Source organism: Morone saxatilis, unplaced genomic scaffold (genome assembly GCF_004916995.1).
Source record: "Morone saxatilis isolate NCDOM2014 unplaced genomic scaffold, NCSU_SB_2.0 Contig5, whole genome shotgun sequence".
Classification (NCBI taxonomy): Eukaryota; Metazoa; Chordata; class Actinopteri; family Moronidae; genus Morone; species Morone saxatilis.
Genome location: NW_023340095.1, coordinates 22,010,773 through 22,030,391, shown reverse-complemented (window position 1 = coordinate 22,030,391; position 19,619 = coordinate 22,010,773). Strand labels below are relative to the sequence as shown.

Here is a 19,619-nt window from a genome sequence, read left to right as displayed (position 1 = left end):
AATTGGTATCTTTATTTGGGATTTTTTCAAGTGTGTAGATTAGGCCTGTCAAACTCTGATGCCTGAATTGAGACAGTAAGAAAACCATCTGTTACAGTAACAGTATTAACAATAGAGTGTCACATTGCTGATTTAAATCTTTTTAAAGGTATTTTCTTCTGTGAAAAACAACTGTTCTACAACAGGTGATAGACAAAATAAGGTTTCACAAAAATACTTTTACTTTACAGTAGCCATTTAGCAATGCCAGGTTCTACAAAAGGGGATCATATCTAGCTGCATACCAGTTTGCAATGTGAATAAATCCCAGTATACTGAATATATCTGTTCACCATTTCTCAGGATTTCATTGACATTTTTTTAAAGTGATGCTGCTATAGTTTAGGTGCAGATTAAGCCTCTTGAGCTGTTGTTTCCCCAGACTGTACAGTGATTACTGTAAGATATAATACCTGACAAACTGAAATTACGCCAACAATGACTGACATGTTCACACTTTTGTCTCTAAATTAAATTGAGGTGTGAAGGTCACAATGAACTGGTGTGGTGAAGAATTTGGACCACACGAGAGCTGCAATGATTAGTAGACAGAAAACAACTTCGATAGGGATACAATTTTTCATGCAAAAATGGCAGATGCTTTTTTTTGCCTCTCAAATGTGGAGGTTTCTGCTTTTCAGTTTAATATAAGTAATTTAACATGTTTGGACTGACAACATTAAAAGACCTCACCATGGACATTTTACAATTTTAGACATTTATCTAGAAAATTTGACAAGCATTAGTTTGTTGCAGCCCAGACCAGACAGTGTCTGGAAATACTTTATGGGAAAATATATAGCTAGGAAGTCAACTTAACATGCAACTACAAAAGAAAAAAGTGTGAATTAAGACACCACTGCAGAAGTGTAGTAGCTTAGCAGTTTTTTTTAATGTGTTGGAGTAGTTATCCACTGCCAGGCACACCTCAATATGAGTGACACACTACAGGGGAAGAATGCAGATATGCCAAGTATTGACTTTGCAGGGTCAGGAGTTATTTTTAAGCCTAAGTGCATACCAGGGACAGCAACTGTGGCAAGCAACCAGTCACTGAGAGAATAGACCTTCAATACATGAACATTAAGAATTCTTACATTTACACCAAAAATCATTGGACAAACCAACAATGAGTTATTGCATAGGACTTTTATTCAATCAGCAATTTAGATATTCACAAATAAATTCTGAAGGACTTTAAAAAACACTTTCACAGAAAGACAATCAACCCATCAGAGCCTAAGTGCATGATCGCCACATTTCCCTTCCAGTTGTGGTATAAATAAGAGGGGGAAAGAAGGGAATGTCCAGGGTCGTCTTCCACTTGCACAGCAACACACTGCAGAAGAGAAAACAAAACAAAAAACCACCACAATGAGCAGGTCACAGGTCTAACAGTTAAGTGTGACTGTAGTATTAAACAGCAGAAACTGAAAAAAAAAAATGTGCAAAGGCTGAGGCTTTGTTTCATGTCAAGTAAAGAAACCTCTACCACATCGAAGACAGCTTACTATATAATGCATGTTTGTTTTGTAAGGTTCTGTCTTTGTAGGAAGTTTTTCCTTTACAAGAACAGGTTAATATTTACAGTGCCAGATAGCGAGGCCATTTCAACTGCACCACATGGCTTTAGGCATGTTTTATGTGTAGTCATGTACAGACAGTAGACACTCGCCCCACCCCCCACTCCTTCCATCTCTGGCCCTCATTACATGATGTTCCAGTCTGATACTGCAGTTTGTGCACAATTTATGAAACCAGCTATACAAGAGGCAGAGTGAAGCTATGAACAATCTGGTGAGTGCAGATACATTCAGAAGTGCCATTATCTGAGGTTAGGCATTTACATGGTTCACAGAAAGGGCAGTTTTACACACCAGAGTGACTCAATGCAAACTGGCCTTAGGTTGTCACAACATATTGGGCAGTGGCATGTCAACTGAGCCATGTGTCACCAGGACATGCATGCAAACTGAGGGTTCAACATCCAGTTTTCAATTATGTAGTTAACCAATAAAATGAGGACTAAATAAAATTAAGTTTAAAACGCAGAAATTTAACATTTTTAACAACTTCACACGTGTCAAGGGGCAAACTGAACACATTCCTTTTAAGCCGGCCTCTGGCATGATCACACTTCCACTAGCCAATTAACTGAAGGTCAGATAGTGTTTCAAAGGTCACGTGCATTTTAAAGACTGACATGTAATCCAGCTCAGGCACTAGTTATAATCCAGTTTTGAATTAGTCTGATTTTACTTGAAGTGCATGCCAGTGCACTGTTCTAGTCTGCTAGTTCAGCTTGTAGGTAACAATGGCTGAATCAACAACAGCTGGGGGACACAAACGACCCAGCACAAGGAAATTATAGTTGCAAACAAACCACTCTCACATAGCCAGCCCCATCTCCACACTTCTGTTAGTGCTGTGCCAGCGCTGGAGAAAGGGCTGTATTCTGTTATGGGGGAATCCTCAGCTTGTTCGCATTTAAATGAATCACAATCATCTTGGGCAGAGCTGAACCGAGGATGCAGCGACAGTCCTTGCAGTTTAGTGTCCTGGGGGAACTTTTGCACAGGTGGTGAGACCTGGCAGTGAAATGGCTTAGTCCCAGCAAAAGAAAATGGTGCATAAAACAGTAAAAATATATGGACTGTGATACAACTTAATGAAACGTTAGAGTCACTTCATCTGCACTTCAGGGTGAAGCCCTTTACTGGACAGTTTAATAGCTGTATGTAGTTTGTGCAAAACATTCAACCGATATCGCGGATAGCTTGTTTGTGAAGTGGAACGGTAGACTGGTCAAAAGTGCCATTTCCAGCACGTATGTTGCTGTGTCATGTAGCAATGGAGTCTCAGATATTAAGAGGGGAGAAATACAACTGGATTGGTTGGCTAATGGCAGCTTTATACCCGCAGCCGTCTGGTAAGTCAGACTACAAACAAGCTGATGGGGAACTAAAAATAAAAAGTTCTGTGTGTCTACACTTGTGATGTCTGATTTGAAACTTACCACACACACAAAATGGAGTAGTTAAATCTTGAATCCAAGAGCCCTCATGCAGTCTTTATGTGCCTCAATCAGGTCTGTGCATTTCTCCTCTCCCTTTTCAATGATGCTGGAGGAAAAAAAAAAAAACATACATGAGGCATCAAAACATTTTCAACTTCTTGCAACAAGGAAGGTGTTTCAGTCCCTTTGGCCAGGTCCTTACCAAACATCCCTGACTTTCTTGGTCTCTGGACAGGCGCAGCAAGGTTTTAGTGGCTTCTTCTGCTCAGTGCCCTCAGTCACAGCAGCATGCTCCACGCTGGCAGCAGACACGGTCGACATCTTCTGGCTGAACTAGATAAAGTAACACCTTTTAAGTCTCTTGACTAGCAGATTAAAGATACAGAATGCTACTTTCACATTAGTGAGAGTGCAATAGATTTGTATCTCCAGAACATTGGATCAGCCCACTTTTCATGGAAGTTGGGATGCAGAGAAGGCCCTTTTCCACAGAAGACCATTTGACAGGTAAGGAAAGCACAGTTAAAATGAATGACCCATGTAGTTTGCTAAAGTTTAAGGGTCGTTGTTTTGTGCAAACTGTCAGCTAACAGGAACAGAGGTCATCTTTGATGTTGTTAGCAAGCCCTTCCTGTCTGTTTTAAGTCATTGTAGGGCTGCAACCATTACCTTCATTATCACTTACTCTGCCTTTCACTCCATTACTTGCCCTCCTGGTTGTATTAGAACCACAGTGACATTGAATTGGGCAGGACTGATGTAGCGTTAGCTAAGATGATAGCCTCAACTAGTCGACACGCAGCACGCAGCACAGGTCATTGACAGGACGAGGATTTTCATTTTCCAGACACTTTAAAGTCTTTGGCATGTTAAAGCGGCGGAATAAAGCCAGACACGGCCACCATGTGTCCGGCTGAGTCGTGGTTACCTCGCTTTAGCCAACAGTTTGGACACATTGCATAACTCTCGCCAGCTAACATGGCTAACAGTGATAACGTTGCCGACAGAGACAAACGTCACAAACGTTATCTGTATCGTAGCGGACAATGACACCATTCAATGAACATACAGTAGTAACGTTAGTAATACTTCACACGCCTGCGGACTACAGCAGCTGCTCTGTTATGTAACTTACTTGTATGGAGGCTAGCGGGACAAACTTAAGGACGCTTCACCTTCAAAATGAAACCAACGCGGAGAGGCCAAGCTCACGTGTGGGCTTTTTATACAAACTCATGTGATTACAAGAGTGAACGGAGAGGCTTCTGGGATATGTAGTGTTTTGTAGCAAACGCGGGACGAGAAGGACAACACGTTAGCACAACAGACCAGAGCCTCTATGAATGTAACATTACTACAGTAAGCTTTTCAAATGCATATCATTATATAAGTTATATTATTCTAGACTGGAAAAAATGGTGTTTTTAGTTACCTTGAAAACAAACAAAATTATTGACTCAAATGCCAATTAACAGCTAGCTAAAATTAAATAAAGTTAGCTGAAACCTGGTAACTTAAATGAGGTTTGTTCATTTGTTTTATGTGAAACTCTTTTTTGACCCTTTTTTGTCTTTCAAAGTGAAGACAGATAATAGGCAGATAATCTTTATTTCCTAATTAGTTAGCTAATACGTTATTTTTTTTAAAGTGGTAGCAAGTTATAAGTTAGAATACATACAGAAACAAAACAAAAAAGGTGACATTACACAATACTATTACCACAAAGGAATTGCAGTGTAATTCTATATAAATCAATACAAATTTAACAAACAAAAAATATATTAAAAAATTATATTTAGGTTTTACATGAGTTAATTCTGTGTCTAAGGACAGCTTCAAGAGAGACATTGCACTGCTGGCAGGTTAGGATCTACAGAACATACATTGCTCAGTATAACATCTGGCAAATGATACGATACAGATCGATATCATATACAGAGGTTATGATTCAATATATTGCCATATATTATTTTATTATTATTTTTAAATCTTGTATTCAAGAAAACTGTCATAGTATAAAGAAAACATCATCATATCCATAAAATTGGAGTTAAAAAAGTTGGGAGTGGGATCACAGTGGGATCTGCATTTGTATTTCAGAATCAGAATCAGAATTAGATTTATTGTCAAGTAGGTTTTTACACCTACGATGAATGTGTCCTGGTGCATTGGTGCATCAAATATACAAATATACAAATCACACACCAAAATAAAGTACTTTCAAAATATAAATATATAAAGATAGGAAAAGAGAACAGTGCAGAAGACGGGAGTGCATTAATGTAATGCATACTGTATATACAGGGTGGGTATAAGAGTCAGTGTCAGTGGGTAATCCGGGCCTTGTTAATGAGGCCAGCTGCAGATGGGAAGAAACTGTTTTAGTGGCGAGAGATTTTGGTCCTGATGGACCGCAGCCTCCTGCCAGAGGGAGGTGTCTCACATTTATCACAGTGCCTGTAACACCCAACATCATAGCTCTCTGTTTACAACACTGCTATCTAGCAGTTGAGGGTTCAAACACAAAAAACAAAAGTCTTTTTTTGGCAGCGATACAATATCAGAAAATTGTGATACGATATTTTTTGAGATTTTCTTACTCCCCTGGTAGCAAGCGTTGATTTGCATAAAGAATGAAACCCTCAGCTCTGGTGTTTCTGGTGCATCTAGCTCACTTCCACTCCTACCCAGCCAGTACACACACACACACACATTTTTCCTGACCTATAAAAAATTAATAGAATGAAAATTCATCACTACGCTGTTCAAATGTGATGAAGTTGCTGCTACTGCACCATTATTCATGTATCATAATATAAAAATTCAGATAAACCTTTTTTAAACTGCCGGATGAACTGGGAGTGAATTTCTCTCTCTCTCTTCCCGGTTGGGCTTCAGCAAAATTTTCAGGTATATTTTTATACCTCTGGTGTTTACCTAATGGTGCTATAGTTACTAGTTACTTCATTGAATAAGATTTCACATAAAAACAAATGGTAAGCATGTAAGAAAAAATGTCCAAATTCTCTGATTTCAGCTTCTCAAAATGTGAATATTTTCTGGTTTCTTTAGTTCTCCGCGACAGAAAACTGAATGTATTTGGGTTGGGGGAAATTAATGAATTAATGAACTGAACAACTAATCAATGAATTGAGAAAGTAATAGACAGATTAATTCATAATGAAAATAATTGTTAGTTGCAGCCCTAAGTCAGCGGAGAAGTAAATGATGTGTCAGTATCCCATAATCCATGAGTGTAGCAACACAAATGAAACTACTGCCACTTCTAGCTTTCCCTTATGTTTGGAAGGGTTTGCAAGCAGTACCACAGTAATATTGTTCAACTTTTCCTCTGGGTAATACACTAGGAGGATAAGATCACTGTGATAGGGCTGCAAATTAATCAAAACTGAAGTATTTCAGTATTGATTACTATGTCCATTATTTTTTCAGGGGAATTATTTATTCTCTAAAGTGACAAATCAATGTGCTCCAAAAGAGCAATTCAGTTTATATTGATATAAAAATCAGCAAATCCTCATTTTGAGGTGTTTTACTTTTTTATTTGATAAATAAAAAATCATTTCAATTCTTAATTTATTAGCAAAATGTATTAAATTATTTGTTAATTGACTAATCAATGGCTTGCAATGTTGTGTGTTCCTGTGAAATATCAGGTAAAGGTGCTTATACTTTGTACTGATAATTAAAAAAAGAACTGTATCGAAAACATCAACCACCACACAGAATTGTTGCTGTTTCAGTGACCTTGGCAGATACTGTATTCTGTGCTGTAAATATAGCTGCTGGTAGCTAGAATATACACTACAGTAGCCTGGGAGATTTGTAATGTGAAAAATGTTAATTTTCTGTCCTACAATACTGAGGGTATGTGTTTGTTTTTACATGCCTATTGGGTCTACAGTGCGTCAGCACAGGAAAGCAGTGCGTAAGCAGAGGCACTGAGTCATTTATTCTAGTTTGAGGGCCAGCTGTGTGCTAGATAAATGAGCAAGTAAGCATATTGTTGGTTTGCTCTGCACTGTGTTATAGATATGCACCTCCATTTTAAACACACATTGCTGCTGTACTCGGTTTTCATCACTATAGTGTGGTTCATATAAGAAAACAAATGCAAAATATGCAAATGGAATTGAAACACCCTTTAATTCACTCAGTTTTAGCTGACGTGTGTCTTTGTCTTGGCTTCCCCTGTAGAAATCTGCCCCCTTTAGGAGGAGAGGTGTAGGACTATAGTCCTGACCATCAGCCACCTCCTGTGTGCACAAAGCCTACAGCGGCGTCTAGGAAAGCAGCAGTGTAAGCACTATTGTTTATTTTTCTTTGATCTGCATTAGCTGTGCAAAAAGGAATATTCTCCCATGTAATCCATTACAATAAACCTTGTCCTTTGTCGGAAGAGAGAACGTGTCACATACCAATGCACAAAACAATGGAAAACACGAACCAAACTTTCATTCGATGGCACTGTAACAATGGATAGCAAATGACAGTCTGAAAGCCCCTTAAAGGTCCAATGTGTAGGCTTTAGTGCCATCTAGCGGTGTAGTTGCTGATTGCAACTCCTTTGCTTCGCCCTCCCCTTCCAAGTACGAAAGACAAACTACAGTAGCTGTGAAATGCACAAAAAACATGAACTACCCTATTCTAATTTCCAGGTCATTATGCACAAATGAAAAGATACCTATGAATATTATGTTCCATTTCTGCCAATAGCTCCTCCTTAATGTTACACAGTGGACCTTTTAGAGGGAGAGCTGCGGTGTGGTGTGTGGTAGCTACTGCCTAAGGTACTTAATTAAGAGACTTTCTTTATGACAGCACTGGTTGTTTGTTCAAACAAAACACATCTTTTCCAGTTAATCGACCTAAAACTCTCAACTAAAAGACACCGCCCTGCCAGTGGCACTGATCTATATATAAGAGAAAAAAAATGTCTTCTTTCCTGCATGCCACCACTTATAGTGTTTCCTGTTTGCTCTACTGCAAACGACACAGGGAAAAATTGTCCAAGGATGAACAAAAAACAATAATCTCATAAAATGTCCCTCACATTATTAGACACATCTCATGCACTAAACTGCCAGTAATTCACCTCACTCACTGACATGCCCCATCAGTTAATCCCACTGTGCTGCTACATCCTGTAATATCATTTTGGTTTTTCATTTTTTAAACTTTGCTGCGATCCTGCCAACCTTCAAGATCTAGCTGAATAAAATCCCAATCCTCTACTCTGTAACCCTTGAAATGAAATATTTCAGCTTCTGTGTTGTTCTGTTACTGTTTTGAAATATGCAAACAAACAACTCCAGAGCTGGCTCAGAGCTGCAAGCATATGTACAGCATCAGGTAACACAGTACAGTGTTTAATTACATCCCAGGTAGAGATGGCCCAGACCGAACTTGTCCCTGCACATACTGCCAGATGTCTAGTTCACATGACAATAATTGTGATCCTCTCCACACACACGCACATGCACACGCATGCCATTGTCTTCAGTATTAATGTGAGCTGGACCTTACCCTCTTGACATGGCTTGATTCATGTGGGGATGAGACACAGATACTGAATAGTTGATGAGCTGGGACAAAAAGAAAAGAAGTGGAGGGGTGCGGTGGGGGCAGAAATAGAGAGAGGCAGACGTAGAGGGAGGGAGGGAGGGAGCAGAAAGGCGGGTATCCACTCGCCTCATTCCACACAGCTTCAATAAGCCCTGAGGTTGGGAGACTTGATGGAAAATTACCTTGTGACCAAGAGGGGAGGTCAGGACTGGTAGAATCAGACTCCACTTTTCCTAAGCAGAAGAAGCAGCAGCAGCAGCAGCAGAGGGAGGATGGCCTGCGCATTCGGCTGATAAGAGGGGGAACAAGGTCGGGCCATGGAGAAACTAAAAGGTCCCACCGTGGGATGCACCAAAGCCACCTGTGGATGGAGAGCCCTGCTTCTCCCGCAGCTGAACAGGCAGTCCCTGTACGTGTACGGCAGTGAGATGGCCGTGGAGAAGGAGTGCGTGCGACAGCTGCAGAGCGGAGTCTTTGTCATCCACCCGTTCAGCCTCATGAGGTATTTAATATATTTGATAGATTCAGGCCAGTCCTGTGCTGAGACACCACCTCCACTAGTTAGTCTTACTGTTTCTTTGAAAGTTGTGTAGTTCCTGCAAGTATATGCAGCCCATTATTTGCTTCATTTGACTCTGGAGGAATTATTAGCTTGTTTATTTGTATCCATATTATAAACAAAACAATAAGTGGATTCATTGATTGATAAAAACTGAATCTAAAAACTATTTTGATAATCAAAAAATGCCAAACGTGTTCTAGATCCAACTTCTCAAGTTTACAGATTTGCTGTTTTTCTTACTCTTACCGCAGTAAAACTCATTTTTAAGGTTTTGGAGTGTTATTTAGAGAAAACAAGTTGATGTTGTTGATCACCTTGAGTGTAAAGAATTGTGTTGGGCATTATTCAATAATAGCTGACATTTTATAGACTAAATGCTCAGAAGATAAATAGGTGATCTTTATTTTCAGCCACGCTCCATATGACTTGCACATTGCATTACTAATTTGTTTTCAGCGTTAGTCATCTATGCAATAATTGACTATGATTATTAATTGTGTTGCACTTCTGAGAGCATGTTTGAAAACCCACAAAAACAGAAAATTACAGGATAGTATAAAATGTAAAAAGCATTTAAACATCAAAGTATTCTTAAGCTGATACTGGAGGGTTAGAAGGAAAAAAGCTGTTTTGTTTTCAAGGACCCCTGGTTTTGCATTATTCCCTCAGTATTACTATTATTAGTTTGTAAGGTGATCAGATGCAGCGAAAACAGAGAGGGAATGAAACAATTGGGATCAGAGAGCAGAGTTATTTGAGCCTGACAATCGAACCCTGGCTGAGAAGATGTGCAGTTACAGTATCAGAGTATTTAGTGTGCATAAATCAGCTTGCCTTACCGGCTGCAGCATGACTGTCTAATGAGTCCTTCTGGCAAATGAACTGAGAATTTCCACTACAAACCTACATGGAAAACAAGATCTGAGGCTCACTCAAAAGTCGCACATGCTCACATACGTTTTTGTGATCTTTTCCTGTAGAAGTTACTACATCATGTGCATGATGGCCATCACATTTCTGAACCTGATTGGGATTCCCATGGAGATAGCGTTTCTGGATGGGAACAGCGGACTGGCATGGGAAGGATTTAACGTGTTTTCAGACACGCTGTTCTTGATAGATGTGGCTCTGAATTTCCGAATGGGCATCATTACAGAGGACGGCGAGGTGAGAGTGGCTGTACTCTATTTTCAGACACAATCTGGAAGACTATAATCCCTGCGCAGACAAGCACATACAATCCATCTCTGCCCCATCTGTAATCTACTCAATACACGAAAGGCTAGATTAACAATCCTCCCTTCCCCCAGCTCCTGTTCATGGGCAAAATCGGTACCTGCTGTTTGATTTTATAACAGGGATTATGATATATGGGATGAATGGGAAGTACACATTTCCAATTAAGTATTACGCAAACTATATCCTGTTTGTTTTTATCTGCCTATGCTTTGTGACTTCTATCTTGCCAATCACAAATGGCCCATCTGTGCTGTTTACTCTGGACCGCACAAGCATCTGGTTTTGCCAGATTTATTTTCAGTCGGTTACTGCCTGTTTGAAATATTTATGCCTGTGCTTGAGCAACAATTCAATGACGCTGTCAAATTAATGTTGATTTTCTTTCAGCCCACTGCTAATCTCATCTGACACCACTGTCTTGCTAAATTTTGGACAAACTCCCCAAATATTGGTTCAGTTCAAGTGTTAAATTATACATGTGATCGTGGCACATGCTGCACAGCATCTTCATCCATCTGCTCAATCTGCTGCTCTGTTCTCTTCGCAGGAAGCTATTCTGGATATCAAGCGGATCCGAGTCAGTTACCTGAGGACATGGTTCATTCCGGACGTTATAGCTGCTTTCCCAATCGGCTACATACTGCTGTTTGCGGTAATAATGAACAGGCTGTTGTGTGCTGCAGTCAGTCTATAATTAGAAACTTATGTGGCACTCAAAGCAGTAAGATGGTGTTATAACTACTGAGGAAAATGCAGTAAAATAAAAACTTTAGATTATTTGAAAATTCAATAATGGTAAAATTGGATTAATGACATAAAATAAATCAAACAAGAAACGTACCATTTATAATTGAGCATCTCTATTTTACTCCCCCAGGACTTACAATACCACAGCGATGACAACCCCTCCAAGACCAACAAGATGATGAGGATACTGATGTTTGTGCGGATCCTCAGCTTGATCAGGCTGGCTCGAGTGTCCAGACTGGTTAGGTTCTTCAACGAAGTGGAGAAAGTAAGTTCAAACCAGACAGGCTTTAAAGCTCACCTTTGAAATTCAATCAACCTTTCTCCTACCTGCAGATAGATACCTTACCAGACGTGGCTCCGATGACTAATCTTTGACTTACAATGACAATGTCGTTTGTAAAACAAGAGATGACTTATTGCTCCACGATCAACAATGCAATTTTCTGCAATTTTCTGATTTGCAACAGAATGTGCCTTTTTATAATGCATGTTCCCTAAGATTGGGCTCAAACAACAGATCCAGGACACCTCAAGCCTGCTTTGATGATGTCCGTTAATCTCATATTGAAACAATATATCTTGAAACAAATCTTGACACTGCATAATGTATGTGGGGGATTTGTGTGTAACTCCAAGCCTTTAAATGGCTTCTAGTAGCTGAAGTAAATGGTTTCTGGTGTATGTTTTGGTTACTGGAATCTAATCCTCTTTGACCCTTGTGGGACGTAAGGCCACAGTGAGCTCCATACATCATATCCTGTCCTTGGCAACACGTTAACCTTCCCCCCAAGTCAAGTTAATCTTGGCTAGCTTGTCCATCACAGTTCTGTGCCAGGTCATTTTATGTCTTCCAGGTTCTCTCCATCTTAGTGCAGCCTTTGGGATGAGATCTGCCGTCATCCGAATCACATGATCCAGCCATCACAGTTGCCTTGACCTTATTTCAGTAATGATATTCTTGCTGTTGGTTGTGATGTTGCTAGACCACATAACCAACATGGGCTGTTAATTTGGTGCTGTCACATAGATGGCTTTTGCTTTTAGATGTTACTGAGTTGTTTTTGGCATTCCCCAATCCTGCATTAATGTCCTTTGTCCTGCTCTGGTGGTGATGGTGTTGCATTAATGTGAATCACCAGAGTTTTGGAGGTGTTGATGTTGCAGTTTGTTTGCAAATACATCAAGCTTTTCTGGTGGGAGTTGGGTGCAGTAAATCTGTTTGGTACTTTTATTTAATAGGCTGTTAGATTAGGTCAGATCAACAAGGATAATTCAAAGCTCTGTCATTCTTGATGATAGTAATAACATTGTACTCAGTACGCACAAAGTTAATTGCCTAGATCTGCAAACACAGAGACATGGATGAACAGGAAGCCAGTTATCATAAATGATAGATATGATGATCAAAACTAAACTATAAAAATAAGACGCAGGTTATAATATATCAGAATGAACTTTTTTACAGCAAGTTAAAGTCATAAAGAAGGTCTGTACAGTATCTATAAATCCACAACTCTGTCCAAATGTTGCTCAACCTTAATCCCCATGGCTGCATTGTTTTAAAGTTGTTCTCTATTCCTAGAGGGAGTTGAATTTACTTAGCCAGAGATATTTTGATGTTGTTGATGTACCACTGTGCCGGTGATATATACTGTTTATATATAAAGTAGGCTTCCGAGGGGACATGGCTGATCCTAGACCAGGCTTAAATCCAGTATGCTGCTGTAATATGGAACACATCTCAGGCAAGCAATCTACCAGGACGTCCTGCAGTGTGCAGGATTTGCTTGCCAAAGTCACATGGTTTCTCGCCATCTCTTCCTGACAGGTGTCAAATGCAAACTTGGAGGTGGTCCGCCTGTTCTTCCGCATCTTGTCTCTGTTCATGATGATTTTCCTGCTGTGTCACTGGAATGGCTGCATCCAGTACTTTGTCCCCATGCTGGAGGAGTTTCCCACTGACTGCTGGGTCCGGAAAGAAAACCTGATGGTGAAACTAACTAGACAAATAAAAATGTATCGATTTAGTATACATATTTAGTAGTAATGTGACTAATGATGAAAGCATTTTTTCCAGAATGCCACAGTGATTGTGAAGTACTCCTGGGGAGTTTTCCGAGCTCTCTCCCAGATGATTGCTCTCTCCTATGGCTCCATGGATGCACCAACAAGTGAGAATTATCGATTTTCTTTGTCCATCGCTAAAAAAAGCACACATGTGTCACATTACCTCTCAGATATAAATACATTCCATTTCGCACTAAATCGATTTTGGTGTGTCGGTGTCTTGTTCTCCAGATTATGTTGAAATGTGGATCGTCATGGTCAGCATGGTGTCCGGGTGTCTGATGTACACTGTCCTCGTGGCCAACGCTACAACCATGATTGCCAACATTGACCCAGCAGCCAAAGAGTACAAGAGCAAGGTCCTCATTGGTGATACTATCCTGCACCAGAAAATACAGCTCAGTAGTAAACACGGTCCTTTACTCAGTGAAACGGAGATAAGAAATTCATTGACATTGGTTTTACATCAAGCTCTATATTATTTCAAGTTACTTTAATTTAATCGAGAGAGAAATTAAAATTTTTCTTGTGATATTTATTTGCTACTATTAATATATTTCATTACTTATTTCACTGCATAATACAGCATTATGCAAGTCACGTGACTTTCGCAAGACACTTATTTTAACCCAAGACAGACTTGGACATTTGTAAACATTAATCATAATTTTGAATATCAACATACAAATGTTCCCTTTACTCCTCGCATTTACACAGTTCTGGAAAGTGGAACTGTGCAGCTATGATACATCATTAAATATGCAGCTTGAGTAGATGGTTGCACTGTAAGGCTGTGTGTCATGTATCATGTGATAGGAGGGGGGATTCTGAAAACATATTGACTTTCCACAGATGAGCCGTTTGGAGCACTACATAACCTTCATGAAGCTCCCACCAGAGCTGCAGCTTCGTATCAACAACTACTACCAGGCTCGCTACGGAGGGAAGTGGTTTCAGGAGAAGGACGTCATGGACACCGTGTCCTCAGCGCTCAAAGAGGTACAGCTGTGGTTCTGTAGTACTGAGAGGTTCTGCTTGGAAATTAATGCTGTTACAGTTGTTGTTTCTTTGGGCCTTTGTTCTTCCTGTTGATTTTGTTTTCTTTTGAGACAACATGTTTTATAATGATCTTATATTTCCCTCTTTATAGTTCTTCAATTTGTAACATAATATTTGTATTTGTTCCCCAGCAAATCCTGATGGTGATGTGCAGCCGACTGCTAAGAAACGTACCATTGTTTCAGAACAGAGACGAAAACTTTATCAACGCCGTCCTCCTCAAACTGGAGTACGAGGTTTTCCTGGAGGGAGACGCCATCATTCGACAGAACGTCCCGGGTAACCGCATGTTCTTCATTGACCACGGCCAGGTCCTCATGGAGACTGATTCCTACGAGAGGGAACTGTGTGATGGAGACTATTTTGGCGGTGAGTTGGATTTACTCTGATTATTGAAAAGCGGGAACATCATTCAGTGATTTGAAAAGTGAGTTCCAGGCAGCGATAGTCAGGAAATGTGAAGTGGAAGAGGAGATGGCAGATGTCAAATGATTCACTTTACAGAAAGTAACATACAAGAACGTGTTTTGCAACTTGTCTCACAAAGTTTTCAGTCTAATTCACTGGAAAGCAGATTGTTTATACCTCTAGAAAAATAAGAACAAACTAAGACAAAATCAAATTCTTAGCTCATAGAACTCATTAAGTCACTTAACTTCACTCTTAGTAACATCTGTACTACCTAAAGCAAAAGTACAATAAGGACACAACAACACTGCTTACGTGTTATATAATGTAATGAATGAACAGAAGCAATAAAAGGTGCTACAAGCTCATTTGTCTTTATATTTTCAGCCTCCGTGGTATTCTTAAACACGTTTAGGTACATTTTGCACTTGGGAAATTTGCATTAAGCAATATCACAATAATATGTTATACTATGAAATATATGTTGCAGGTAACTGCTCTCAGATCAGATCACTGGAGGTTTAATGAAGGAATAAATGTGACGCCAAAAAAAGTCCACAGTATTGTCCACTTTGTAGCTTTTTGTGCTTTCAATCCCATCTCATGGTCTTTCTCAGCAGATGGAGTTGTCATCCCTGTGTTTCTTTTCACCATTATGTGTGTTTATGGTTGTTGGATTAATACTCATACTCTAGTGTATTAACTACTATATTGAGCTATGGAAAATACCTTTAAAGGGTCGGTCCACTCAAATTACAAAGTAATTGTTTTCACTTACTTCTGTTGTTTTTGTTTTTATGTTCAGATTTTGAAATCTTTTCTATATTTAGAAATCGCTCAGTTATACTCTGGATATTCCACAGTAGAACCCAACCAATATGGGATTTGGGGAATATACTGATTTAAGAGGGGAACAATTTCTATGTGGATTTTGCACTGATATGATGACACTCAGGAGGCTGCTTTCTTTTTAAAGTGGGGCTTCAGTGACAGGAAATGGGGTGGGGGGGTGAGCAAGAAGCGGTGTTTTTTAAATTACTGTCAAACTAAACTGAATGAATCTATCTTTTCCAATTTGGAGGATTTATTTAATTCTCAGGCTTTCAGTGGGAACAGGTCCTAATCTTTTTGGCAGCAAACCTCAGCAGCGTTTAGAGCTAAGCAGGCTTCCCGAAACAACTCAGCTATGTCTGGTTATTTTAATTTAGGATTAATTGTCAGATCTCATCCCTGTCATTAGGGTTTACTCGCTCATTAACCACGCTTTTGTGGTTCTCTCTGTGTGTACAACAGAGACATGCATGCTGACCAAAGGCAAACATCTGGCCACAGTGAAGGCACTGACCGACTGCCAGTGCTTCTCTCTGTCCTGGGACGACTTTCACGAGACGCTGGAGGGCTTCCCAGATGTCAAGAAGGACTTAGCAAAAATGGTTCAGCTCAACAATGATGTTGGACTTGTGTAAGACCACGTACTCGGACCTTTGTACTGTATGAGAAGGACAGGAGATATGGATCTTTCCAGGACATTTTATGTGTTTATATGATGGACAGTAAGACTATGACTGATTCCTCATGTGGACGGGTTGGACACTCATTCATGGATGAGATGGACCGTTTTAGAGCATTGACTATTTTCATTCTGATGGGGAATTATTCTGTCTTCTGATCCATCAGTTATCAGCAATAAACAAAGACATTAACAGTAAATACGGGTCAAACAGTTGATCTCTGCTTCTTTGTTGATATTGTGATTTAGCATTGCTGTTTGGAATGTCAATGCATACCTCAGTGACAAAACAAGAGAGCCATAAAGAGAAATTCTGGTTTCATACAACTTGGGCTTCATTTTTGTTGTTCTGGCCATCATTCCTATCAATAAAAACAACCAGTTAATTGCTGAGGTCTGTGAACACGGCAACAACAAACCTCACTAAGCAAAATTAATTGAAAAGGCAAACTTTAAAAGGATTACCTAACAAGAAGGGCACTCTGAGACCTCTGCCAAAGTGCTCTGTCCTCCTCCCTGTGCTGCTGTTGTGGTTCACTGCCTGCAGGTAACAACAACAACAACAACAACTGCAGACAAAGCAGGTGGAAATATTGTTTTTGGTCAAACTGAGTAAAAAAGGTACTTCACTCCACCTGAATCACTGTCTCCACCACAGTCTCTTTCTGCGTTCTACTGCTGAGCCCCACCCTCAGTCAAACAGAGGAGAGGACAGAGAAGCTAGCGCGACCAGTATATTTTTTATGGATCTGCATTTGTTTCTAAGGTGATGTTTGAGGCGGCTTCTATGTTTTTTTTGTATGTTTAGTTGTGGGACACCATTTACTTCAAAAACAAGAGAGAAATAATTTCATTTTGCTATAAGAAAGTGGAAAATAATTAGTGTACCTGCAGCGTGATTCGGATCTGTTCCAAAATTGAATGGGTTCTTCCTTGGTCTATGCTCCCACCAGGTTTCATAAAAATCCGGCCAGGAGTTTTTCCCTAATCCTCCCGACAGAAAAACCCACAAACCGCACTGAAAACATAACCGCCTTTTCCTGTTGTTATTATGGCCACTCATCTATCACAGTTTAGAACAACCTCTTTAACTTGATCTACGGTACGGTCACCCTGTTCCGAGATCTCAGCAATTACTTTGAGTCCCATGCTAGCGGCTCTGTGAGGCTGTATTTAGGCACAGTGGTGCTTTGAGCTAAAGGCTAATATCAGCATGCTAACATGCTCACAACATGTTGATGTTTCAGCAGGTATAACCATGTTCCCCATCTCAGTTTAGCGTGTTAGCATGCTAGCTGAGGCTGATGGGAATGTCACGTTTTGCAGTTATTTATTCACCTCGTAATGGCGCTAGATAAAAAGTCAGGCATCACCAAAGTCATGAATTCATCCTCTGGGGACTGTGAATGCGATTCAGCTAATATTTGTTGACATATTCATCCTGGACCAAAGTTAGGCCGACTGTCTGACATTGCCTTCCCTGCAGCTGTTTCTCTAAGGATGGCTTAGATAAGACCCAAGTTGTAGTAAACTGGAATTTCACTTTAAAGCAAGGTAAGAAAAAAACAACTCATGTACGTCATTTTTCTTTTTCTCTAAAATGACATTTATTTGGAAGTAGTATTACATAAGACATGTTGATGCCACTGTGAAAGCAACAAAAATAAAGCCGATACTGTAATATGATTATGAAACAGCTGTGTGAGAACAGAAGGTTGTTTCCTCTCCCTTTCATCCAAACACGCACACGGTGCCCGAGGCCAGCCGGTGTTTGTACTCGTAGAGGTAGAAGGAGGCAGGAGGGAAGTTGCACTTCATCTCCATCCTGCCCGGCACCACGTGGACAGCCACACCAGATCCCAGCCCCTCTTGTAGCTTCTTCAGCATGCGGGAGGCCAGGTAACGCCGCGCTCTGCCTGGGTCTTCTTCGATGGAAGCATATACATCAGGTGGCGGGTTGGGGATCTTCCACTCCAGGTCCACGATGAGCTGGTGGATGCGGCTCTTGTCCAGCGAAGTGGGTGTGTCACGGTAGCACGCCACCACATGGGGAATTGGTGCTTCAGACACCACAGAGAGGAAATTGTTGGGCTGCTGTTCTGCCGGAACGTCTCCCTTTTCCTCTTGCGTCTCCTCATCCTTCTCATCCTCCATGGGTCCTACGGCAGGGTGGAGCATCACTGCCCAGCGAAGCCAATCGTAGTTCTTCTCCAGGGCCTTCAGGATGCTCGCTGCCGCCTCCTCAGGGGGTGCACGGTTCTGCACGGCCTCCTGGAGCTGCTGTCGTACATCCTCCTCCGCCTGCTCCAGAAAGTAGCTTAAGCAACGGCCTCCTGAGTTCTTCATCTTCCTGTAGAGGGCGCCCATGCGGTCAGACCAGGTCTTCATCAGCAGAGCCTGGTCTCTGCCTGTCAGAGAAGCCTGCGTGAAGAGGCACAGCAGACCGGTGCCAAGGACAAAGTTTACCTGTTGAGAGGAAGAGGAGGAAGAGGAAAAAGCTTTCAACTGTGGTCAAAAATAGTTTAGAACATGTGTTTAACCCTGCGGGAGTACCAGATGGGTTGTTTTACCACATGAATGCTGTTCAAATAGTGTTGGTTAAAATTAAAGCTGGGCTTTGCAACTTTTCCAACTGTTTGCCCTGAAGAAGTGATTTCTTTGAAATAAATGTAAAAGTATTCAGAAATTTTGACCGAGTAGTCACAGCATTTAGGAGCCTCGGGAACTAAAAGTCCCGTTATTATATAGCCTTATTATATAGCCATTTGCAGTTTGACCACATTGGAAGAACCACATAAATTGTACAAGAAAGTGATCTTAATAATTTGTGTAGCAAGACTTTAAAACTTTGAATTGCTATTGATTCCTGTGTACAAAGAAGCGAGTGTTTTTGTCAAGTTATTGTTCTGCTTTTGTATGTAGCTGACAATGCCAGAACGATTAGCTAATAAAGTTTCATTTAATTTCTCTCGTTATCTCCTAGTGTTGATACTTGACACTAGAACCAACCTGTGGATGGGTTCCAGCCAAATGAATGCTGCATACAAGTTGTAGCAGTACCATGGCATGGGTTTGTTGATATTCTACTGTGGTCTCCACTCTGATAGTCCCTAGGCCATGGGAATGTACTATCTCAGAACCTTTTGGAGAGGCAGGAACTACAACCCTGGAATCAAAACTGAAGGCAAGTTGCTGCATTTGAAATGCAGGCTAATTCCTGGAGTTTGTAGAGAGTTTCTGGGTTCCTGACCATGTTCTTACAGCCAACAAGAGCCATAATAACTACACACAGTATGTCTACTCTGATATAATAAGCACATCAAAGAGATGACAGCATAAGAACCTCCACAGTATTTAGTTCAGCTTTCAGAACATGTGCTGAC

At 40.5% G+C, this 19,619-nt stretch overlaps 2 protein-coding genes across 3 annotated transcripts; one reads left to right on the top strand and one right to left on the bottom strand.

Annotated features, from left to right (window-relative positions):
- Positions 1 to 1,171: 1,171 nt before the first annotated feature.
- On the bottom strand, positions 1,172 to 4,319 carry LOC118339411 (cytochrome c oxidase copper chaperone). 2 transcript variants are annotated; one of them, XM_035677020.1, is made up of 4 exons: positions 4,191 to 4,319; positions 3,258 to 3,388; positions 3,056 to 3,161; positions 1,172 to 1,378 (listed from the first exon to the last, which is right to left on the bottom strand). In XM_035677020.1, exons 2-3 carry the CDS (start codon positions 3,374 to 3,376, stop codon positions 3,077 to 3,079), a joined length of 204 nt encoding a protein of 67 aa, XP_035532913.1. In that variant the 5' UTR covers positions 3,377 to 3,388; positions 4,191 to 4,319; the 3' UTR covers positions 1,172 to 1,378; positions 3,056 to 3,076. The 2 variants fall into 2 exon arrangements, with proteins under 2 accessions (XP_035532913.1, XP_035532914.1); XM_035677021.1 differs by lacking the exon at positions 1,172 to 1,378 and adding an exon at positions 1,493 to 2,627.
- On the top strand, positions 3,424 to 19,152 carry hcn5 (hyperpolarization activated cyclic nucleotide-gated potassium channel 5). The gene is made up of 12 exons (XM_035677019.1): positions 3,424 to 3,562; positions 7,274 to 7,375; positions 8,883 to 9,143; positions 10,184 to 10,370; positions 10,990 to 11,094; positions 11,320 to 11,457; positions 13,021 to 13,182; positions 13,270 to 13,363; positions 13,491 to 13,618; positions 14,112 to 14,258; positions 14,450 to 14,687; positions 16,020 to 19,152. Exons 3-12 carry the CDS (start codon positions 8,959 to 8,961, stop codon positions 16,190 to 16,192), a joined length of 1,557 nt encoding a protein of 518 aa, XP_035532912.1. The 5' UTR covers positions 3,424 to 3,562; positions 7,274 to 7,375; positions 8,883 to 8,958; the 3' UTR covers positions 16,193 to 19,152.
- Positions 19,153 to 19,619: the final 467 nt, after the last annotated feature.